The following is a 25,606-nucleotide window of genomic DNA, read 5'->3' as shown; positions in this document are numbered from 1 at the left end:
GTGAGCAAAAAGGTTTATTAAAGAGCCAGTGCACTGGGGCCGACTCGTATAGGAGTTCGGCCCCGAGCAACTGAAAGTGTGGATATTTATAGGGAAAAGACCACCAGTTAGGGGGGGTAGGGGTTTGAGCCAGATTGCATGCGTTTACAGAAAATTACAGAATCATTTGAAAAGTACATTCTGTAGTCAGGTGTTAGATAAGATACCAAGTGTAGTCAGTAAGCTCCCGGGTCAAGGCGCTCTGACCCAGTCAGTATAGATAAGATGAGGTGTGCTTATCGCATATTTTACATTCCTAAACTGTAAGCTGCAGTAAAATATACTTTTCTTTTTAACTATTAGCTGGCTGCTAGGGGCTTATGATTTTTTCTTCTAAATGGAGCCTTTCAGTAGCAGCTTTGCCTCCTGTCAGGCTCCGATGCCGGCCATTGGCCCCGGCATCAGCCTAACCCCTCGGCAGGCTCCGATCCTGGCCTCGGAGGCCCCAGCACCGGCCTTGCCTCACAGCAGGCTCTGATGACGGCCTCACTGGTCCCGGCACCGGCCTAACCCCTCGGCAGGCTCTGATCCCAGCCTCGGAGGCCTCAGCACTGGCCTTGCCTCACGGCAGGCTCCAATGCCGGCCGCTGGCCCCAGCACTGGCCTAACCCCTCGGCAGGCTCTAATCCCAGCCTCAGAGGCCCCAGCATTTTCACCACATTTTGACAGCTACTTAAAGCTTCTCTGCAAAAAAAAAAAAAAAAAAAAAAGATTTAATTGAAATATTTCTTATAGCATTACACACTTAAAGGACCTTTCTCCTGAATTATTTTAGCAACTTTTCTGTTGAAAACTTACTGTTCATCCCCAGTTCCTGTTCCCATATCTCTCCCTACCATTCCATCCTCCCCCCTCCATCTCCTCTCCTTCCTCTGGCTTCACCCATAGCCCTTCTCCCCTTGTCTCTTCTTCTACTCCCACTTCCACACACCCAATCTGTGGGCTTCAAGGTATAGTCTGCATTCTCTACAACCCAATGCCACATCCACCTCTGTGCACTTAATTCTTATACCCAAACTCCTCTTTTGAGGCACATACCACCCATTTGGCCCTCACCACACCCTTTCTCATCCCAACATGCAAGAACTGTGTGCCTCACTTGGAGTCCACTTCTCTCCCATTTCCTGGCATCACAAGAGATTGGGTACCCATATAGGTGATCTGTGTGACGTCACAGTCCAGTAGCTCCTGATCTCTTCCTCCGGTGGTTCAGCAGCCAGCTTCGTATTTCAGTGATTATTGGACCCAATCTACATGGCTGTTTTCTCAACAATGGCAACACCCGGGGTTCTGCCTACTTTAAAATTCCAGGCTTTGGTCTTACTATCCAACTGCTATGGTTTGGATGTGTTTTGAGTGTGTTTCCCAGAGGTTTATGTGCTAGAATCTCGGTCCCCGGTGTGGTGGTGATGAGGTAGAAGGATCTTTAAGAGGTGGGACCTAGTGGGAGATGATTTTTAAAGGGGATGAATGTAGTTTTTGATTGCAGGTCCCCAGTGACTTCTAGAGAAAGAGGGTTGTTCTAAAGCAGGACCTGCCCCCTTCTACATGTGGCCATTTCCCTTCCCATTTCTCCTCCATGTTGTGATGGAGTCAAAGGGACACTCACTAGAGACTGATTAGATGGAGCTGTACGATCTTGAACTTCCAGCTTCCAAAACTGTCACCCAAATAAAGCTCTTTTCTTTATAAAATTCCCAGCTTCAGGTATTTTTAGAGCAACAGAAGACAGGTTAATACCTGTTCTCCTTCACCTTTAGCAGTTTGCTGCTCACAATTTTTTCTGCTTCATGACCTTATAATGATACCCAGTGACTCAACCTTTTTCCTTGGCCTATATGTCTCTCTGGTTTAACTTTCTTCCTTCTATGTGATCATACAATCAATCGTCTCAGCCACTTTCTTAAGAACACCAGTATCATTTGGGGGCACTTTTCTTTTCTCCTGAACATGTCTTCAAATACCCAAACCCACATCAGTCTGATCCCATCATCTTTTCTGTTCCTTCACAAGGATTACTTCCAAATACGCAGTTGACGATCGATACCATCCAGCTATACCACTCCTGAGTATCTTCCCAAAGGGACTGAAATCGGAGAACTACAGTGACATACACATATTATGTTCATAGCAGCACAATTCACAATAGCCAAATTATGGAACAAATCTAGGTGTCCATCGACATATGAATGGATTGAAAATGGAATTCTATTCAGCAATTAAAAAAAAAACAGAAGTATGTCATTTGCAGAAAAATAGATGAACCTGGAAAACACTATGTTAAGTGAGATTAGCCAATCACAGAAAATGAAGGGTCATATGTTTTCTCTAATATGCAGGAACTAGGGGGTAATCAAGACCAGAGGGACTTCAATCAATGGAGGAGAAACCTCAGCAGAGCCAGGGAGTCTAGGGGAGGCGGAGAGGGAGAGGGTGGATCGATGAAGGAATTACTTCCATGGACATTGTGTACCTATGTGAGAATACTAATGCCAATCTCAATGCCCTGGATGAGGAAGGATGGGAGAATGAGGTGGGAGCAGGGGGAAAGCCCAGCAAGTGCTGTGTGCGTGCATGTCAGAGTCTCACATCGATTTACATTATGATGTGATAAATATCCGTTTATTGTCCAGGCTAATAAGTGGATGTTAAAATCATGCTAAAGAACAAAGAAGTTACCAGGAATATATTTTCATGACACTTTTTTTTTGGTTCTGTGGGATAAAATATCTGTTTCTGTAGTTAGTAGTCCTTTCTATATCTCAGTAGTAACCGAGACCCTACTATGCCTGCTGTACCCTGTCACAATCTTACTTAACTTCTTTTAACACTTGATAATACCCTGCATTAGATAATAATGGTATATTCCTAGGAACCAGATGAAAGTAAAGGATTACTAACTCAACATTAGAAGTTAAAATAATGAACTTATTATAGGGCAAACCCTATTTTATATGAGATAACAAATATCCTGAAGCAACACCCAGGGATGTTAGACTTTAATTATTTTTTAAATCACCCAATTATACATAATTTCATGCTAATCTAAATGATGTCATTTTCTCTTGGCATACAGAACTCAAATAGGAACACACACACCCCCATAATTGTGTATAAAAGCTCAAAGAAACCATCAAACGCACGATAATAACCTGTTCTCCTTCGACGTTACTGCTACCCACAGAGCAGGTGAACGGTTCTGGTAGCACCATGTCTCTCCGATTTTCTGGTGGATCCAGGCACATTGGCTTACAGTCTGGAACAGGATCTGTCAGAGCACCGAGTGGCGGCACAGGCTTTGCCAGCAGCAGCGCCTATGGCGGCTCTGTTGCTAGAAGCGGGTTCTCTTGTACCTTGGGAGGAGGAGTGGGCATCGTTCCTGGTGGGAGCCATACCAGTGGTGCCCTTGGAAGTGCTGCTTCTGGTGGCTTTGCTGCAAGTGAAGGGGGACTCCTCTCTGGGAACGAGAAGGTGACCATGCAGAACCTTAACGACCGCCTGGCCTCCTACCTGGAGAATGTACGAGCCCTGGAGGAGGCAAATGCTGAGTTAGAGAGAAAAATCAAGACTTGGTATGAAAAATATGGGCCTGGATCTTGCCGTGGACTTGATCATGACTATAGCAGATATCACTTGACAATAGAGGATCTTAAAAATAAGGTGAGAATTCCCAAATTTGGAAATTCTTCAAAGTAAGAAATGTCTAGAAAAAGGTATGAAACCACACCAGGGAATGCTTTGTGATGGTTCTCTATAACTTGTGTTTGTTTATTATTTATTTTAATAATTCTTAACATGACTTTTTGACTCAAAAACACTCTGATTTATGAATTTCAGTGTAGTTGCATTAGTTATTAGTTCCTTTGTCTATAAATATAATTATAAATAAGATAACATTATATTCTTTTTTGGGGGGGTGGTACTGGGGGTGGAACCCAGGGGCTTTTCTACCTCCAGGCTATACTCCCAGACCTATTTTTTCCAGACCTATTTTTTATACTTTATTTGGAAACAGGGTCTCACTAAATTGCTGAGAGCCTAAGTATCTGAGGCTGGCTTCAAACCTGTGTGATCCTCCTGCCTCAGCCTCCCAAGCGCTGGGATTACAAGCGTGCACCACCATGCCCGGCTAGATAGCGTTATATTCTAAAAGTTATGTGACAACCAGGCGTGGTGGTGTATGCCTGTATTCCCAGTACTAGGAAGGCTGAGATGGGGCTCACAGGTTTGAAACCAGCCTCAACAACTTAGTGAGGTTCACAGCAACCTATCTACACCCTGTTTCTAAACAGAAACTAAAAAGAGCTGGACATATATCTTAATAGAAGAACACCCCCAGGTTCAATCCCCAGTACCATGAAAAAAGAATGATGTGATTCCATAAGAATAAATTTTAAAAAATCTTTAATTTTAAAGATTAAACTTTAAATGTTCTGGTCATTGTGTAAGGAAGTGAGTTTTTAATTTTAAAAAGCTGAATTGTATAACATTTTTATTTCCTAAGATAATACAAGCAAACTTGTTTTGGTGATCTCCCTTTTTATTTCTTCTAGATTATCTCTTCTACTGTTGCGAATGCTAATGTTATTCTGCAGATTGATAATGCCAGACTGGCTGCTGATGATTTCCGGCTAAAGTAAGTGATCATAAATAACCATGCCTCGCAGGGCGAGGTGGCGCACGCTTGTAATCCCCCAACTTGGGAGGCGGAGACAGGAGGGTCGCACAGGTTCGAAGCCAGCCGCGCATGCGCGCTGGCTTAGGAGACCCTGTTTCCAAATAAAATATAAAATAGGTCTGAGAGTGTAGCCTGGAGGTAGAAGGGTTCCATCCCCGGTACCACCAAAATAATAATAATAATAATAATAATAATAATAATAATAATAGTAATAATAATGCCTTAGGTCAGCTTCAGCAAGAAAAAAATTATGCTCTAGAAAGTGTCCTATCTATTTAACTTGTCAAATTAAATTTCAGTTTCATCCCAAGTAGAATAAATTGTAACCTAAAAGATAAAGGATGAGGAGGAGACAGGAGGATTGCCAGGTTCGAAGCCAGCCTCAGCAATTAGTGAGACCTGTTTCAAACTAAAAAATAAAAAAATAAATAGGACCAGGGGTATAGCTCAGAGGTAGAATCCCCCTGGGTTCATTTCCCAATACAAAAAAAAATTAAAGATTAAAGGAAGCAAAGGGTTTACATTATACTACTACAATCAGCTATGCTTGCAATTTATACATATTTATTACATTCATAGAATCAAATCTCCATGAATCTCTTTGCCTGCCTAGAGCGGTGCCAAGCACAAAGCAGATGCCTAATAACTTCACTGACAGAGTGAAAACATAAACTAAACTAAAATTCCAAAATAGTGTATATATATATTTTTTAATTGGAATATGCTATTAGAATTTGTGTGATCAAATAACTGCCAATTACCCTGCGCACAATTGGAGGGGGCTATCTTTCTCTGTGTGTCTTTTATATTTAGAGTCCTAATTCCGTTTCTAATTTGTAGTTTAAATCAATTAAGGTTTTTCCTTTTTCCATTTCCTGACGCAGTCTAACTTACACTGAATTTCACTTACTAACATCTAAGGTATGAAAACGAACTCAACCTTCACCAAAACGTAGAGGCGGACATCAATGGTCTGAGGCGTGTCCTGGACGAGCTGACCCTCTGCAGGACGGACCAGGAGCTGCAGTATGAGTCCCTGAGCGAGGAGATGACTTATCTCAAGAAGAACCACGAAGAGGTAAGAGAAGCTTCACTCTAGCCAAATCAGGATCCTATACATTTAAAATACCTGGGAGGGGGCAGTGTTAAAATGATAATAGTAATGCATGCTCCTTGTAATTATGCATCCATGAAGAAATACTGTATTTCTCCTAGTTTGTTATTCTAATCTCATCCCTCAAAGCAACAACTATTAACAATCTGATCAGTATCCTCCCCTTTTTAGGCTAATACAATTCTAACCATTTGAAAAGAATGCATAATTTTTACATCAATACAAACATCTTACAGCCGGGCGTGGTGGCGCACGCTTGTAATCCCCGCGCCTGGGAGGCGGAGACAGGAGGATCGCGCAGGTTCGAAGCCAGCTGCGCTGGCTTAAGAGACCCTGTTTCCAAAAATAAAAAAAAAATTAAAATAAAGTATAAAATAGGTGTGGGAGTGTAGCCCGGAGGTAGAAGGGCTTCCAGGAACCCCAGTACCACTACAAAAACAAAATTACAAACATCTTTATATATACTAGATTATTATGACATTCACATACACCTGTCTCAAGGTCAGCCTTCTTCCAAAAGAACCCTATAATAGGAAATCATTTCATTTCTTCCATTTAATTAACCCATTAATGAACACTGAAGCATAATAATAGACCCATTATTTGAGCACTGGAGGAGCCAGACCACCAAGATCGTTGGCAGGAGAGCAAAAACAGACCCTATACCACAAAGAGTGGCCTCAAAACAGACCTCAGGAAAGAAATGGCAAACACAGCCACAGAAAACAGCCAACCAGGGGCATTCAGAGAAGGGCCGGGATCCCAGCAGGATTCACTGTTCCCTGTAAAGAAAAAATACACTGACAGAAGTAAAGTCTGGTGTCGGCCCAATAGTTAGGAGACTAAGACAGGAGGATCGCAAGTCTGATCAGCAACATAAACAAAGCCTCAGCAACATAGCAAGGCTTTCAGTAACCTCGTGAAACCCCGCTTCAAAACAAAAAATAAAAAGGACCTGGAGGGTAGCTTGGAACTAGAATATCCCTGGGTTCAATTCCTTATATCAAATATACACCAACTGAAAGAGAGCGCTTTATTATAAATGCACTGGGTGGAGACGCAAAAAGGCACTCACATCTCAATCTCCCCTGAGAGCTGCAGGTTTACCACATGCCCTGAGACCAAGGCCTACTTCAATTTATTCATGAGAGTTCCAGAAGAGATTCTTGGGTGTTCTTCCCCCCACTTCTCTATTCCCACCAACCTAACATTTAGTCTGTAATTATGCGGCGAGTAATTAGACCCTTCTCATGGAAGAGGATAAAAACCTTGTCTGGGGATACTGTGACTACTTTTCACGGTGGTGCAGGTGGAAGCTGTGGTTGTTTTCATGAATGAGTAACTAATTAAATAGATGATGGGTAGCCACATGGACGGGAGAGGTCATTCACACTTTTTTTTTGGGGGGGGGTCCCATAAATTATACCCCAACCACAAACTTTGGGCCCTAAAGTAGCACCTTTGAAAATCCTTATCAGACTGCGTGTGAGCATGCCTGAAGTCACACCGGCTTTCCCTCCAGGACATGAAGGCTCTGCAGTGTGCGGCCGGGGGCAACGTGAACGTGGAGATGAACGCGGCCCCCGGCGTGGACCTCACTGTCCTGCTGAACAACATGCGGGCGGAGTACGAGGCGCTGGCCGAGCAGAACCGCAGGGACGCCGAGGCCTGGTTCCACGAGAAGGTGAGGTCAGCCTGCCCGGGCCGCCCACCCCACCCGGGAGGGGGCACTCGGGGTGACCCCTCGCGCCCTGCCTTCCAGAGCGCCACGCTGCAGCAGCAGATCTCCCACGACGCCGGCGCCGCCACCTCGGCCAGGACCGAGCTGACAGAGATGAAGCGCACGCTGCAGACGCTGGAGATCGAGCTGCAGTCCCTGCTGGCCACGGTAGGTACAAGCGAACGAGTAGCCCGGTGACAATAATAGCTGTCACCTTCAAAGGCTCAGAAAGGGGGCGAGAGCGCAGGGGAATCAGCCTGAGAGACAGACAGACCCAACAGTGCCCTCTCCCTGACATGGCTGAGGATCCCCTCCTGCCTGGCGCTCAGAGCTGCATTCATGAAAAGAAGCAACGTGTGACCTTCCAGTCTGTCCTGAGCATCCTTCATCTCAGCCCCGCAGAGCAAGCAGCAGCAGTGTCGCCCCATCTGAAAATTAAGTGGCAGCTGTATGGTCATTCGGCCATAAAGAACAGCCCTGGGTCATGCCAGCCTCTCCTAATACTGACGAACACACATTGTGCTTTACTTTTTTTTTCTTTTTTTTTTTTTCTGGTGCTGAGGATTGAACTCAGAGGCATTCTACCTCAAAGTTACACCCCCCAGATCTATTTTATTTTTTATTTTGAAACAGGGTTTCACTAGGTTGCTCAGGCTGGTCTCAAACCTGTGTTCCTCCTTTTTCCGCCTCCCGAGTACTGGGATTACAGGTGTCTGGCTCACACTGTGCTTTTGACCAGGTGGAGGAAAACACACACACACACACACACACACACACACACACACACACACTCTCTCTCTCTCTCTCTCTCTCTCTCCACAAGGGCACTGTCAACCCCTTAAATCCCCAGTATGCGGGCCAGAGGCCTCAGCCCAGAGCACACAATCCACAAACCTGGGCATTCGGCCTTTGGCACATGCCAGGGCACCTGGATGACTTTGGAGGTTACCATGGAAACAACCCAGGACTAAAACTAGCTTCACTTCTGGGCTGTGAGCTAGCAGCCACCAAAAGGCTTGATTTTGAGAATCATAGCACACTTGTGGCCTAAGAATCCCCTGTCTTCCCAAGACATTCTCTGCTTCTGAAGACATCGGGTTGTAATACAAAGAAAAGAAAAAGCCTGGCGTGGTGCCACACACCTGTAAACCTAGGACTTGGGAGTTGAGGCAAGAGAGTTACAGATTCGAGTAATGTCTCAGCAACTTAGTGAGACCATCAGCAACCTATCAAGCTCCTGCTTCAAAATAAAAAAGAACCGGGGGTGTACCTCAGAGGTAGAAGGCCCCTGGATTCAATCCCCAGTACTTAAAAAAGGAAAGAGTAGCTACTATACAAATGAGTGTGATCAGAACCCAATGAATGCGTAATTTATTTAGCAATACACACAATTATTTCTAAAACATCATGCCATCACTGTAACAAAAAGGAAAGTATTTTTAATAAAATGTATTTTAAACTTTAAATCAATTATCCCTAGAAAATGCAAGAACCTCTCATCTTCTTTTAATAAATGTTTCATTTTAACAGTGTAAGATCAGGAGTTGTTCCATACAGGAATAAAAGTAAATGAAAGAGTGGATGAGGGAGGTGAACAGTCGGCTGATAACTAACATCAGAGAAGTAATGACTGCCCAGACATATTTATACATGATAAGGGAAAGAGGGCGGTCACCTCGATTGAAGTACAGCTCACATGCCCAGACAAATTACAGACTGTGGAAATAGAGAGGAAGTAATAATATTCATAAATAATGACCTGTACTGTGTTATGAGGTTATCTCCGACCTTGAAAACCCACCCTGTAAGGTGTTTATTCCGTCTCAAGTGCCTTAAGATGAGGCCGTTCTGGAAAACAGAAAATCAAGGATGGATCAGAAATAGAAACAATAGCACACTGGGCCTTGGAATAGGATGGGGACTGTCACAGAGTAAAACTGCAATGCAACAGGCAACACAAAAATAATTTCACAATAGAAGTGTCCCATATTGGTTTCTTACCGCGCTAACCGCCCTCCCTCCAAAAAAGACATGCTTTCATATATAGGTCCGTCCTAATATCATGAGTGCAGAGTAGGACAGTCAAAAATCCTGTGAGAAAGGGTCACTTGCCCCATGTCAGGTCATCCAGCACGCCTGGCCCCCACCCAGCCAACACCAGCCTGCGCCTCCCATTTTATTGTGACCAGCCACACACGTTCACAAAACTTGCCCAGGGAGCCGTCTGCTAAGAAACTCTGGACTATGTAGTCCTGGGGTGGTCTCATCCCTTGCTCTGGGTTTTTTATATCCTCAGAAACACTCCCTGGAGTGCTCCCTGACGGAGACCGAGGGCAACTACTGCACGCAGCTGGCGCAGATCCAGGCTCAGATCGGGGCCCTGGAGGAGCAGCTGCACCAGGTCAGGACGGAGACCGAGGGCCAGAAGCTGGAACACGAGCAGCTGCTGGACATCAAGGTCCACCTGGAGAAGGAAATCGAGACCTACTGCCGCCTCATCGACGGGGATGGGAAGTAAGTAGCACCACTGGGAAGTCCTGAGCCACAGCCATCCGCTGCCCCTTAGCCTTTCATACCTCTAAGCCTATTCTTTTATTCCCCTGCACGCAAGCCCCCTCCTTGCCCTAGAGTCCTCTCTTGCGTGTTTTGTCCGTCACAGCATCCTCCTCGTGTGCTTCAGGCGACTCCAATGTCCCTGCTCCAGTTCACAGTGGTTGTCCAGGCTAATCATTGCAGGTTTCAAGATGCCCCCACCCCAATCCCAGGGTTTATCCTTCTTTAAGCTTCTTTCTTATATCACTGCTGCCTCGAAATAACTGCACTCTGTAAAAACCCCCAGGACCCGGGTATGGATGTGCATGGATGCTAGAGGAACCCCCCCCCACACACACACACACATACACACACCTTAAATTCATATATATATATATATATATATATATATATGCATATATATTTCTTAAGTCTTAAATTCTTATATAAATTCTAAGAATTCTTAAACTCTTGTTTAAAACAGTCATTTAAAGACATCATCTAAAGTCTTTAAATGTCTTCTTCTCTTGACATAACATTTCAGTACTTCCAGCTCCTGCCCACAAACGTCTTAGTATTTCCCTCCATTGTAAACTAATATCTGTTTCTGTTTTATGCCAGAAACTTGAGCTCATGGATTCAATGAATATTTCTTACGTGATAGTAAATATAAATATATAAGAATAAACTTTCTTTCTTTTTTTTTTTACAGTTCGTGCTCCAAGTCAAAAAGCTTTGGCTCAGGAAGCTCAGGGAATTCATCTAAAGGTAATAAAATCTAGCTCCATTTCTGGTGCAGTAAACACTTTTACATGAAAGGCAGTCCTACACTGCGGCAACAGCCTACAGGCTGTTAAGTAATTTTAACTAAAGTGCTCTGGGCTGAAAGTATTAAGAGTTTACCCAACTATCTCAAACTATTAAATGATTATTATAAGTATATGCTTACTCCCTCACCAAATAATGTGCATAACACATAAATATATATTATATATTAAATATAAATAGTAATGGAATTCTTCATCATATAATCTTTTAGGCTGAATATATGCATCCCCAACCCCATGCTTTATTTTTATTTCTAGATTTATCAAAAACCACGCTGGTCAAGACGGTAGTCGAAGAGATCGATCAACGTGGCAAAGTTCTTTCATCCAGGATTCACTCCATTGAAGAAAAGCCATCGAAAACAACCAATGGCAAGACAGAACAAAGGATTCCCTTCTAGGTGTCATGTTAAAGAGGAGAAGAATTCGAGAAAGCGTCCAGCACGAAGGCATTAATTTAAATATCAGGGAGAATAGAAACACTTTCTGCTCTGAAAGATCAATTCCTTAGCCAAAATACCTGATTTCTTTAGTAACTTTTATAGGCTGTTGGGTCTTTTGTTTTCAAATTAATAAATAAAAATTGATATGCACGCATTTTCCTTCACTGATGACTGATAATTAGTTGTGACTTCTTTTTTCTTAGGGAGACACTAACAGAATATATTTCTATTGAATTTCTTTGGTTTTAAATAACAGTGGGTAATAGCATATAGCATTTAAACAATAAACATTCATGAGGCATGATCTTTCTTTTTTTTTTTTTTTTTTTTGCGGGTCTGGGGATGGAACCCAGGGGCATTTGACCTCCAGGCTACACCCCCTGCCCTATTTTTTATTCTTTATTTTGAAACCGGGTCTCACTGAGTTGCAGAGGGCCTCACTAAGTAGCTGAGGCTGTCCGCGAACCACGATCCTCCAGGTCTCAGCCTCCCGAATGCTGGAATTACAAGCGTGCGCCACCACGCCCGGCTCAGGCATGATCTTTCAATCCTACCATGTCTGCACTGTTAAAATAACCTGGAAAAACTCAGAAATTCTCCTATGGCTGAAAAGTCCCACTTCTAGATAGCACATGCCTGGTATTCTAAGAGCCTATCTCAAACTCTTCTGGGCATCTGGATCTTTACTAGGATACCTACCCACCCTCGTCTCAACAGGGAAAATCTGTGGAAAGATCCACAACCATTAGCCCACTGTTAGGCTTTCTTTCTACAGAAGAGTAGACAAGCATTTTCTGTAAAGACCCACTAAATAAATATTTCAGGCTTTGTAGACCGTAATAGCTGCCAGATGAGTATTTGAATACTCAGACTATAATGTCTGCCAAATGAATATTTCAATACTCAGCTCAGTCACGGACTGTAGCAGAAAGCAGTCATCGACAATAGATAGATGAATGGGCATGGCCGGATTCCAATGAAACTTCATCTAGTGACACTGAAATCTGAATTGTAAATAACTGGTGCCATGAAATATTATTCTTCTTTTTATTTTTTCCCAACCATTAAAAAAATGTAAAAAACCATTCTCAAGAGCTGTATAAAAACACATGACGGCTAGATTTAATTCACTAACACCCGTTCTAGAGCTCAAAATCTCAAGCGAGTGATGGACATTCTGGTTGCTGTGTCTTTCTACCTTAGGAAAGCAGTCCTTTTATTTCTCTGCCATCTGGTCTGGTTCCAACGAGAGCAGGATTTCTGCCCAACAAATGACAACAGTCACAAGGGAGTTCGTAGAAGTTGTGGACAGATGGAGTATTTGTAAACTTTTCAGCCAGAAGTCACCAATTGAAACAAACAGTAGAAAGTCCTGGGGAAATGGCTGTCCAAATGTAAAATGCACATGACCAGGTACATAATCTCTGGGACTCAGGAGAAAGTGAAAATACGAGGTCACTTATTCAAAAATAAGAGCAAAAAAAAAAAAGTCATTAAAGAACTAAAATAGAATGTTTTACCCTTTCTTCTAAAATTGCACTCTCAACTTGTCCTGGGTTTGTTATTTTTATTTTTATTTATTTATTTATTTATTTATTTATTTATTTATGTGTGTGTGTGTGTGTGTGTGTGTGTGTGTGTGTTTTGCAAGGGGAGGGGGCTTTTATCTATTTAAAGTCATCATAAGTCAAGATAAAATAAAATTTTAAGTTGTTGCATACATTTTACCACTCATTCTTATATTGTGCAATGCCAGTTTTAAATCTAAACATAATAACCCCAAAATTACACAATTCGCATTTTGTAGGTCATATGTGCATATTTATTTTGTTCTTCCCAAAATGAGCGGAAACACTGCTCAAAACAAACTCAACTGCCTTTTATTTCACGTGTGTACGTGTGTGTGTCTGTGTGTGTGTGTGTGTGTGTGTGTGTGTGTGTGTGTGTGTATTGCTGGAGATTGAACCCAAGGCCTGCACACGTGAGGCAATCTCTCTGCCACTGAGCTGTCCCTGTAGGACTATTTTACTTCTTAGAGGTGCACATTCTACCAACACTCTACCTTTGGTTTAGTGATGGGTTAAAAAAAAAAAAAAGACTGAAAGGAAAGGAAGTATGGGTTGTCCTGTCTTTCTAAATCATTATTTTCAGCGTCCATGCTTAGCTAATATAGGAAAATAGCACAAATACATTCAGGGTAGAATTAGTTCCTTCAGCTGGGCGTGGTGGCGCACGCTTGTAATCCCCGTGCTTGGGAGGCAGAGACAGGAGGGTCGTGCAGGTTCGAAGCCAGCTGCGCTGGCTTAAGAGACCCTGTTTCCAAATAAAAATATAAAATAGGTCTGGAATGTAGCCCGGAGATAGAAGGGTTTCCAGGAACCCCAGTACCACCAAAAAAAAAAAAAGAATTAGTTCCTTCGTCCTTCATCTTTCTTGGAACAGCAGCACATTCTTCTGCATCTATAGCAAGTTCTGATTCACCTGGAAAGCCTGGCTTCTTGGGGTTGTCAGAGACCTGGCTCACACAGACATACACATGGCATACTGACTTTGTCCTCACTTTGAATATCACTGGGCCCCCGTGTATCATAGATCCACCAGAATGCAGCGCACGTGGGCACTGAATACACTACATGTCATCAAGATAGTTAGGACCCACGGCAGCCAAACCTATCTTACATACTCCTCTGCTCACTCATGTGTCCCATGGTCCCACCAGAATTCACTTAGCAGACTCAAGTTCAAAGATAAAATTACTACGAATTTTAAGATGACAACAGAGACCTTTAAACCAAGCATGAGGCTCTTCTGAACATAAGACCCTGCACAGCTGCATAGGCTTCATGGCCATGAAGCCATCCCTGGTTATCAGGGGCGTGCATAATGCATAGATTTTTACAAACTCTGTCTTTGTGGTGATCCGTTTTCCACAGCAGGCCCTTTACAGGATAGATACTACACGCCGTTCTTTGAAGAAAGTGTGTTGTTGGTATGAAAGCAATAAACCAGAATTCCCTGTTTATCTATTCAGTAAAGGCGTGGGTACAGAGTTAAATTGTGAATGAATTACCTTTAAGTTCTGTTGAGTAGACAGGATGAAAGGAAACAGCCCAGCCTTGGGCTTTAAAGTCTGAAATCTGACTGCCCTTCCTACCTGGGTGAGAACCGCCGTTCTCTGACTTTCCTTTGCTTGGCAGAATTCCAGGGCTTCGGAGTTCCCTAGGAGTTCTGCTAACAGCTGCATATTCACACCTGGTCTTTGAAGATGCACACTGCTTCTTTCTGCAGGGGTTCCTACACTGACAGTTCATCCAAGGAATCCGTCTCTGTGTGAAGGGGAAGCAATTCAGCCACTGCCCTTGGGTAGTTAGTTGTTAAAGTGGATATTACAAACTAATCTTCCTTATTTTAACAAATACCCAAAAGTGGAGGGAGCTTTGCAAGGAAGTAACTTGCCACTTGCTTCCTGTGAATAACTCCCTTGGGCATACTGAATGCTCTGTAATAGACTACTGGGTTGTATTTGCTGGTATTTTATTGAAGGGGATGTGTGTCCAGCATATGATTATCCTCTGGGGACTGGCTTCTCATTTCCTGCGCTTATATCTTACTCAGTACAGTGGATATTTTTCCTCTTTGACTCTAGTCCTTTCCTAAATTCTTTCATCTCGTGTCTAGGTTTTTCTAATTCTAGTTTATTCCCCTCCTCCTGCTCCTCATTTCTGCTCCTCCTGCTTCTCCTCTCCCGTCTCCTTTTTCTCCTATCATTGTTAATGAGTTTTAGGCCGCTTTGAAATGGCAGATTATATCTTACTCTGTTTCCTGGGCATTCCTTACTGTCACAATCGGTTTCCTGGGCATTCCTTACTGCCACACTTTCATTTTCTACCTGAATATCTTCATTTTCTTACTCGTGTGTATAACATTTCGTGGGCTTTTATTCTCAATCTTTTTCTTTTGCTCATTTATTAAGCAATTCATGTCCCTAAACTTCCAGAATGAGGTATAATTCCAAGTAGCTTTTCTAACTTTCCAGAGCTCCCTTTGCTCTTGTTTTAACCTAGGATTTAAAACTACATTGGTTCGAGCCGGGCGTGGTGGCGCACGCTTGTAATCCTTGCGCTTGGGAGGCTGAGACAGGAGGATTGTACAGGTTCGAAGCTGGCCTCAGCTACTTAGTGAGACCCCCGTTTCCAAATAAAATAGAAAATAGGTCTGGGAGTATAGCCCAGAGGTAGAAAGCCCCTGGGTTCCACCCCCAGTACCACCAAAAAATAAAAATAATTAAAAAATAAAATAAAATAAAACTACATTGGTTCGAGCCGGGCATGGTGGCGCACACTTGTAATCCTTGCGATTGGGAGGTGGAGACGGGAGGATCGCGCAGGTTCGAGGCCAGCCGCGCTGGCTTAAGAGACCCTGTTTCCAAATAAAAATATTCTAAAAATAGTTCTGAGAGGGTAGCTCGGAGGTAGAAGAGCTTCCAGTAACCCCAGTGCCATCAAAAATAATAATAATAAATAAAACTACGTTGGTTTGATTTCTGAAATTTCCTGTCTCTTTCCCCCCAACCTGACTTGTACCTGGACCTTCTCTTTCCTTTGTCTCTAACCCCATCCTGATCAACTGGATCCCTCTCCCAGCAGCAATGCCTCAGCGTGGGCTACTCTTTTGGAAAGGAGCCATGCTGGTCACCTTTGGGAATTCACAGCACCTACACGGCTTCATTCCCTGCTGACCTCCTGGGAGACTCCTCAGTCATCTGGGAAGCACAGACTCTCCCAGCTCTGCCTGCTCTTCTCAAATCCCCCTGCGATTATTTTCATTTGGTTCTTTGGGGCTTCTCCAACAATTAGATTCTTCGGGTGCCTCTGGATTCCCTCTTTTTCCCACAGCAATGTCTAACAGCATGTAGGTCTTATGATTGTTCTGTCAGCTTATATATTGGGATTCAGGGTCATACATTGTGGTACATATTGTGCATGGGTCTTTGGTTTTGTGAGATGATCATTCTGTACAACTTTCATGTGGGGATTCAAAAATTCTTCTATCCTTGCTACCATTTCCCAGAATTCAAGAAAGATAATTTTAGTTGGTATTCAATGTTGATAATGATTTTTGTCCATATTTTATACAGATCATTCCAGTGTCTTCTGATTTCCATTGTTGTTAGTGGAGAGCTGGAGTTCCTTTGTAAATGATTTCTGGTTTCCCTCTGGCTGCTGTAGATCTTATCCCTAGGGAACAGGGGTATAGCTCAGTGGTAGAACGCTGGCTCAGAATGTGTGAGGCCCTAGATTCAACCCCCAGCACAGAAAAAAAAAATATTCTCCATGCTTCATTTTCGGCAGCATTACTTTAATATGACTAAAAGCAAAATGTTTAATTCCTCATGTCTCTTAAATTGAAGGGCTGCTATTTCCAACTTATTCTAGAAAATTCTCACCCTCTGCTCCATTGTCTTTATTCTATGAGAATGTCAATAAAACGTGTTAGAATTTCTTTCCTTGTGAATTCTATTAACTTCTCTCTTTCATAATCTCAAACATATATATATATATATATATATATATATATATATATATATATATACACACATAGTCTTTTCTCTAGGATTCTTTGGCTTCTCCAGAGAAGAACTAAACAGGCTACATAATTTTGGGGACCCAATGCAAAATAAAAATTTAGGATGCCTTGTTCAAATGTCAGAAAAAAAGAAAAAAGTTTGGTTAGAAATCCTAAAATATAAACCTTTTTCTTTTAAAAATACCTTAGTAATTATAACCCATAATGGAGATAACAGTGATACATAGAAACAGTATGAACTTTAAAATGTGAAATATAAGCCGGGTGTGGTGGCGCACGCTTGTAATCCCCGCGCTTGGGAGGCGGAGACAGGAGGATCGCGCAGGTTCAAAGCCATCGAAGCCAGCCGCGCTGGCTTAAGAGACCCTGTTTCCAAATAAAAATATAAAAATAGGTCTGGGAGTGTAGCCCGGAGGTAGAAGGGTTTCCAGGAACCCCAGTACCACCAAAAACAAAATGCGAAATATATTTTAGTGTCACAGTTTTAGGTGATGTAATAAAATATAAAACTTTAATAATTTAATTTCATGATTGACAGATTTTTCTGGCTGCCTTTCCTGCACACTCATTTATCAGATCATGAAAAATAACATATTCTCAGCAACTTCGCTTTTAACCTTTATAACTAAAAGTGGTGTCAAGCATTCTTGGCAAATGTAAGATCTCAAATAATACTTAATAATTGTTCACTTTAAGGGAAAAAAACAGGTAGAAAAAAATAAACAGCATGAACAGAAGCAAAGAGATAGGAATCGGGGGAGTGGGGACCTGGAAGAACAGCAAAGTGACGGCTAGCATCTCCATGGAGAAGATTCTGCCTTGCCGAGCACAGACCTGCACGGAATGACAACGTGCGTTATGCTGAAGTTATGGCTGAAAGAGGAAAGGGGAGTAACTGGGAAGCCACTGCCTGAGACTCACTCAGACAAGGTGGCCAGTACTAAGCATAACCAAGAGGGTCTAGGAGAGTGAGTGTAAAAAGCCATGATTGGATGGGAGACGTGGAGTGATTCGCGACTTTAATCACTAAATCTTTAATGTAGAGGCAACAAAATTCAGGAATGATTAGAAGGTGAAAAGTAAAGGAAGTGAAGACAGGAAAGTGTCTAGAAATAGAGAAAGGAAGAAATATAGAAATAGGAGAAATGTAGAGACAGAAATGAAGGGAACACAGAGGCTATAAAGCTGTCCCCTTATTTACAACGAAGGAACCCAAGGTCCAGACAGGTTAACCAATTCCCTTACTTAACCCGATGAGCAACAAAGCCCAGACAGAAAACCAGTAGAGATGAAATGGTGATTCAGGAAGGATAAGGATCAAGAAAAGACTTTCTGTCTCCCAAGACGATTCCATTTAATTCCTCCGTTTTCCTTTAGGAGCTGGCCTCCTTCCTCTCCTAGGCTTACGGTCTCAAAATTATTTCCAAAATACCTGAAAGAAAATCATGATTCCCATGCTTCACTTGCTGGAGAAAATGCAATGCCATTGGTTTGGGTAAGGGAAAGAGAAATGTGTCTATCTCACTTTTTAAATTCTTATATGGATTTTATATTCCCAAAGCCTGGAAGACAGGAAGGGTTACTCACACTAAATTGGTAAAGCATCCCTATAATAACGTTGATAATACTCCACCCTGCCCCATTCCAGAGATAACAAATAACCCCAAGGTAACTATCCACCTACAGAAATGGACACAGTAGGGTAAAGACATTCATTAAAAAAAAAAAAAAGTCACCCAATTAGGGGTAATTCGTAATGAGCTGGCAGACACCATTTTGCTATGAGTAGCACAGTTCATGAAGAACCACCCTAATAACGTGTATATATAAAGCAAACTCGACTGAGTAGGACATTCGCCAGTAGAGCACCTCTCCAATCTGGACACCATGTCTGTGCGCTTTTCTTCCTCGTCCAGGCGTCTGGGCTCTTGCGGAGGCGCGGGCTCGGTGAGGCTGTCTGGCGGGGGAGCCAGCTTTGGGGCCAGCGGCAATGCCTGCGGTGTGCCAGGCATCGGAAGTGGCTTCTCTTGCGCCTTTGGGGGCAGCTCCTCGGCAGGGGGCTATGGCGGAGGGCTGGGCCAAGGGGGTGCTTCCTGTGCCGCGTACACCAGCAACGAACATGGGCTCCTGTCCGGCAACGAGAAGGTGACCATGCAGAACCTGAACGACCGCTTGGCCTCCTACCTGGAAAACGTTCGAGCGCTAGAGGAGGCCAACGCTGACCTGGAACAGAAGATCAAGGGCTGGTATGAGAACTTTGGACCAGGTTCCTGCCGTGGTCTTGATCATGATTACAGCAGATACTTCCCAATCATCGATGACCTCAGGAACCAGGTAAGGAACACAGGTCGTAGGTATTAACATTCATGAGAGCCTTTAGCCTAACGTAGACACGCAAATGCGTAGGCTGTTACCACAGGGCCTTGGGCTTCGCTTCCAGACTTCGGTAGTTGGCTATCAATATCAAAAGTGATTTCCGTAAGAATTCTAATCTTTGCACATGACTCATTCATTGACTGGTGTTAGGTACATATGTATGTTTTTAGTAATGTTAGAATAAAGAAAACGCCCAATGGCTGCAACTCTATTGAAAAACCTTTTCCATAGAAAGTGTTTTTAATAGAGGGACAAAGGAGGTTATATTTCAATTTCCCATTTTCAAAACAATCGTCTTATTATTAGATATGGATGCCAGAAATATTACTATAATTTCATAGGTAACTTTATTTCAAGGAAATTTGAATTTTTTAACTATTTTCTCGCTCTTTACTACCTCTCTCTTTATCAGATCATTTCTGCAACTACCGGTAATGCCAGCGTTGTCCTGCAAAATGATAACGCCAGACTGACGGCCGATGACTTCAGAATGAAGTAAGTAGAACCATAGAGAAGCTGACAGAAGATCACCTTGGCATCACCTTCTCTCATCTAGGCTATATGAAGTCATTTCTATTCTTTGTGTTTAATTTATTCATATTGAACCTAAATGCGTATTATAACTATTTGGAAATCTGGGGAACTAACAAACGAACGGCAATGTCCCAGAGAAAATAATTTTGAGTAATCGAATTTCTCTTGCTTTGAAAATGTGTACTTATCATGGACGATCCAACCAACGTTCTGTATATGATGGTGAGCTTTGCTTCAAATCTTAGGCTGAGGTTTTTTTTAATGATCTCAAAAGTGAATGATGCCTTCAAATCCATCCCTAAGGTATGAGAATGAACTGGCCCTTCACCAGAGCGTGGAAGCCGACATCAACGGCTTGCGCAGAGTCCTGGACGAGCTGACCTTGTGCAGAACTGACCTTGAGGTTCAGCTGGAAACTCTCACCGAGGAGCTGGCGTATCTCAAGAAGAACCACGAGGAGGTAGGTGCCCTACTCCCTGCCCTTCAGGCTGCCTCTCTCCTGGAATTAAGAATGAACTTCAAATGATATGATATTTTTTTCTCTTCTTTTTTTTTAATTTTTTTAATTTTATTTTATTGGTGCACTGTATTCATACATCATAGTGGGATACAAACTTTTGTAGACATACATGCACACATCGCCCAGTCAGCCCCCACCCGATCCCCACCCCATTCCCTCCCCATCCCTCCTTCCCATGCTTGGCTTAGTGGTTGACATCTAGTATTATAGCAATTTATCCAAAATTAAAAATGTTAATCTCACATAACAGTTTCATTTGTCTGATACCAAGCTTTTGATAACTTAAAGATAACATTTCAATATTTCTTTTTGCTTTCTTTCTTACCAGAGCATATTTTTTTCTGTTTTTTTTAGGTGAAACTATCATATATTCATATATTTATTTTTCAGAAAAAAATCTATCCTAATATGGAATATGAATTCTAGATACCCAAAACGATCTTGAAAAAGAACAAAGCTAGCAGATATATATTTTCTGATTTCAAACCATATAAAGCTACAATAATTGAAACAGTGTAATACTGTTCTAAAGGCAGATATATAAACCATTGGAGTTAAATACAAGCCTAGAGCTAAATTCTTCCCTATATTGTCAAGTTATTTTTGACAAGGTTTCCACGAACATTTGGTGGTGGAAATAATAATCTTTTAACTAAATATTGTTGAAAAATAATAATTACATGGAAAAGAATAAAATTGGACCCTTACCTAATCCCACATACAAGTATTAACTCAAAATAGGTGCTTAGGATTGAATCCAGGGGCATTCTACCTCCGGCCCTTTTTATTTTTCATTCTAAACAAGATCTCACCAAGTTGCTGAGTGGGGGCGGAGGGTCCAGCTAAATTGTTGAGACTGGTCTCAAACCAAGGATACTCCTGTCTCAGCTTCCCAAGAACTGATACTACAGGCAAGATCATACTCTAATATCAAGATAGCCCTTGCCCAGTTCTTGGTATGGCTTAGATTGCTTGAAATGTTTCTAGTTGTCCCTCTCAAAAGAAACACCACAAAAAGCTTCTAATCATACGGATCCTGTCTTTCCAGCTCCTTAGCCAGGCACACTTGTAATGCCCTCCACAACTTAGTGAGATTTTGTTTCAAAATAAAGAATAAAAAATAGGGCTGAGGGTATAGCTCCGAGGTAGAATGCCCCAGTGTTCCATCCTTAGTACAGAAAAAAAAAAAAAAAAAAGTCAAATTCCAGTACTTGGAAGGCTGAGACGAAAGAATTGCAGGTTCAAGACGAGCCTCGGTAACTTAGCGAGAACTCGTTTCCAAATAAAATAGGGCTAGAGGGGAGCTCAGAGGTAGAGTGCCCCTTGCTTTAAACCCTGGCACCATAAAAAATAAAAATCCTAATATGACTCAACAAATCTCTTCCAGGACATGAAGGCTCTGCAGTGTGCGGCCGGGGGCAACGTGAACGTGGAGATGAACGCGGCCCCCGGCGTGGACCTCACCGTCCTGCTGAACAACATGCGGGCGGAGTACGAGGCGCTGGCTGAGCAGAACCGCAGGGACGCCGAGGCCTGGTTCAACGAGAAGGTGAGGAGCCGCCCGGCGGCCCCGGGTGCGGCGCGGCCTCCCGCGCTAACCCCTGCCCTGTCCTGTCCTGCAGAGCGCTTCGCTCCAGCAGCAGATCTCCGACGACACTGGGGCCACCACCTCGGCCAGGAATGAACTCACGGAGCTGAAACGTACCCTTCAGACCCTGGAGATTGAGCTGCAGTCCCTCTTAGCCATGGTGGGTACCAAGTTCAAAACGACTTTGCTTTGGAAATTGAAGGGAGAAGAAGTTAAGGTGAATCTTCCTCCGGCATTCCTTATTTTAGTATTCCTTACTTGAGAGTTTATCCACTAATTATTAGGTCGACGTAAGGCACATTTGCATTTTACATATATTTCTCTTGGCCCGAAAAATGTAACCCTACCTAAATGCCAATAGTCATGAAAAGCACTAGAAATTAGCAAATATAATTATTTTGGAGGTACGTGGAAAGGAATATCGTTTTTATCCTGAATCTGCTTTCCCAGATCAAAAGATCAAAAACCACTGTGTATGAAGAGCGAAAATGCGTTTGTACCTTTCTGAGTTTTTTTTTTAATCTAGCCTTCCTTCTGGCCACTTAATTAAAAGCACTCGAGTTTCTTTTTAAGTGGCATAAATAAGAAGCAGCATAGAGGCACGAAGGCTGGCTCTAAGCCATGTGTAATGATAATAATAACCTTGTTCGTGAAGGGTTTGCCCAGCAGTTTCACCCAGATATTAGTTCACAGTCACCCTGAGGCACGGGTAGGGCAGATTTAATGACGCATGTGATTATTGCCAAAAGAAAAATCTAAGATGCAAAAACAAAAAGTTAAGTGATTCCAAAGTCCCACAGTTGGATATGAAGAAGACAGAATTTCTCTCCAAATGTTTAGACTCCCAAGTCTATACTTTTCCCACGCCGGCTAAGAAACCTCCACACTTTATCCACAAATGAAACTATGAATATATAAAATCAGAGCTTATGCAAAAACATTTGCATATGAAAGGGCAAGACATTCTCATCTCCGTTCCGTGTAAAATTATAGCAAGTGTTCCTTCTGTGCATCTGTATAAACTCTTTTAGATTCACAAGCCAAAAAATCAAACTGCTTAAAGCTTAAAAGGGCAATTTCTTTTTCTGCTTTATTTTCCTTATACAAAGTTTATGCTGTTGACTAGAGGATTGTTTTTTGACTGCAATCCTCATAAGATGAGGCAGACTCCTGATTAATTCGAGAGGGCAAAGCCAGGAACTGTGGTGGTACCTGTAATCCCAGTGCTTGGGAGGCTGAGACAGGATGATCATGGGTTCAAGGCCAGCCTCGTCCATTTAGCAAGACCCTGTTTCTAAATAAATAAATAAATAAATAAATAAATAAATAAATAGGGGTGGGCGTGTAGCTCCAAGGAAGAACCCTCCTGAGCTCCATCCTCACTAGGAATGAAAGAAGGAAAAAAGGAAGGGGAGATGGGAGGGATGAGAGAGAAAGAAGGAGGATTTTTATTCCTGGAGAACATAGCAAATTATGCCAGACTCCACAGAAACAGGATACGGTTTTCCTAGACTGTGTACTAGGAAGAGACCATTTCCAACTGTGAAACTATTTCTAACACTCCTAGGAGTAACATTCACCACCAATTGTGCCATTCCCAAACAGAATAATAGTAAGGGATCTGATAAAGGCAAGAGTTAGCATTGAATACATATATTATTTTGGATGTGATCAGTTTGTATTATATAGGGATAACCCTCTCTCTCAAGGGACTATTCTGAAACAACATGGTGATGTTTTCTACAAACGTATGTCTTCCCGAACCACAGAAACACTCCCTGGAGTGCTCCCTGACGGAGACCGAGGGCAACTACTGCACGCAGCTGGCGCAGATCCAGGCTCAGATCGGGGCCCTGGAGGAACAGCTGCACCAGGTCAGGACGGAGACCGAGGGCCAGAAGCTGGAACACGAGCAGCTGCTGGACATCAAGGTCCACCTGGAGAAGGAAATCGAGACCTACTGCCGCCTCATCGACGGAGACGACGAGTGAGTACAGCTTCTGCTGAGAAGACAATTCAGGGCTAGGAAAGCTTATTTGAAATCAAGTACAAAGTGCCTGTGACCTCTGATCCAGATCACTGCTGGATAAGACCCCTTTTAGTATTATTTTAGTAGTCAGTGAACTCTTACCTTACATCATTGCGTTTCAGTTTCCTTAACAAAACCCACAACAAAATAATCAGTGGGGAAAAAAAAAATCTTATTTTTACAGATCTTGCTTTAAATCGAAAGGAGGACCAGGGCAGATCAAAGGTAAACAGAGACCCTGTGCGGCGGTCTTTTTTTTTTTTTTCCTATGTTTCTAGTGATGAGTTCTTGGTTTCACATTCAGGGATTTAATATATTCTAACAAATTCCTATGTGTTGTTATAGAGTCATCGAAAACCGCCATCGTTAAAACAGTCGTGGAAGAAATAGATCCTCGTGGCAAAGTTCTCTCATCCAGAGTCCACACGGTGGAAGAGAAGTCCACCAAAGGCAACAAGAGTGAACAGAGGGTGCCTTCCTAAACGCCAGCACCTCGCAAAAGGATGCCCCCACATCAAAATCCCAGCGTGAAGCTAGTGTCCCAAATAACGGCCCTCCTCTCTTTCTGCTTTGTTTCCAATGGATTAAAATAAGCTCCTTGTAGGGTAGTAGCATTCCTGTGGCTTTCTCTGTGGCAGTGTTTCAATAAAAGCTCTTCCTGTTGCAAGCCACCCTTCCTGGTGCTGAACAATCTTTGCGTTTTTAAATACACCCTCCACTACGAGCCGAATTTCGTCTTTAATTTCGTTTAAGTTATGGTTTTCACAAGTGCAGAAGTTTAACATATAAACTAGTAGGCGTCTTCCTTATATTTCTGTAAAATTTTGTCATCCTTTCATCCCTTAATAAATATTTGCTAAGAACACACCAAGTGCCAGGTAATGAGAATAAAATAGTTAAACTCCCGTCTTGGAGTTCAGCATGTCCGTGGAAGGGGGAATAAGGAATTAAGGAATCAGAAACATCCGAGGCATAAAGGGACTGTTATTCATGGAAATATTTGAAAGTTTCAGAAAGGGAAAAGAATGAGGTGTAGGAACCAGGAGGAGAATTCCAATGGGACTTTTTTTTTTTTAGTACTAAGAACTTAACCCAGGGGCATTCTACCTTTGAGCTGCACCCTCAGTCCTTTTAGTTTTTTTTTTATATATTTAGATAGGGTCTAAGTTGTTGAGAGTCTCACTAAGTTGCTGAGCATGGCCTCAAATCTGCAATCCTCTCGTCTCAGCCTCCCAAGTACTGGGATTACATGTGAGTGCCACCACATCCAGCTCTGAGTCAAAATCTTAACCCCTTCACTTTGCAGGTGGGTATTCACAAATACTTTATTTATTGCCATCCAAGACTGCAGAACAATGTGTATTTTAAGTGAAGTTATATTTAGCACTTATCACTAATGAAGCTATTTCTCTAGTCTGTAGTTTAAAATCGTATGGGGATAAATTTAGCAGAAAACCTTCTGTAGAATTATTAGAGTGGGAAGACTTGTCTCCCCATAAATTGACTCACAATAGAAACAGCCTGCTTTTCTCAGGAACCAGTATCTCTGACTGAACTCTATGGGACTGATTCAGGTCAGTTCAAGGACAAGTGTTTTGGAGATCTCTTCCCTCCACTCTT

General features: G+C 42.5%; 2 protein-coding genes across 2 annotated transcripts; both read left to right on the top strand.

Annotated features, from left to right (window-relative positions):
* Positions 1-3,249: 3,249 nt before the first annotated feature.
* On the top strand, positions 3,250-11,311 carry KRT28 (keratin 28; the record flags this gene model as incomplete). The annotated part of the gene is made up of 8 exons (XM_080713782.1): positions 3,250-3,699; positions 4,593-4,675; positions 5,639-5,795; positions 7,354-7,515; positions 7,594-7,719; positions 9,848-10,065; positions 10,796-10,851; positions 11,169-11,311. 8 exons carry the CDS (start codon positions 3,250-3,252, stop codon positions 11,309-11,311), a joined length of 1,395 nt encoding a protein of 464 aa, XP_080569908.1.
* A 7,515-nt stretch (positions 11,312-18,826) lies between these two features.
* On the top strand, positions 18,827-24,468 carry LOC308275478 (keratin, type I cytoskeletal 27; the record flags this gene model as incomplete). The annotated part of the gene is made up of 8 exons (XM_080713785.1): positions 18,827-19,273; positions 19,728-19,810; positions 20,153-20,309; positions 21,757-21,918; positions 21,992-22,117; positions 23,727-23,944; positions 24,171-24,211; positions 24,332-24,468. The coding sequence occupies 8 exons, from the start codon at positions 18,827-18,829 to the stop codon at positions 24,466-24,468; spliced, it is 1,371 nt and encodes a 456-aa protein (XP_080569911.1).
* Positions 24,469-25,606: the final 1,138 nt, after the last annotated feature.

This window comes from Muscardinus avellanarius, assembly GCF_963383645.1.
Source record: "Muscardinus avellanarius genome assembly, chromosome: 16".
Taxonomy (NCBI): Eukaryota; Metazoa; Chordata; class Mammalia; order Rodentia; family Gliridae; genus Muscardinus; species Muscardinus avellanarius.
This window is presented reverse-complemented; position numbering and strand designations above follow the sequence as displayed.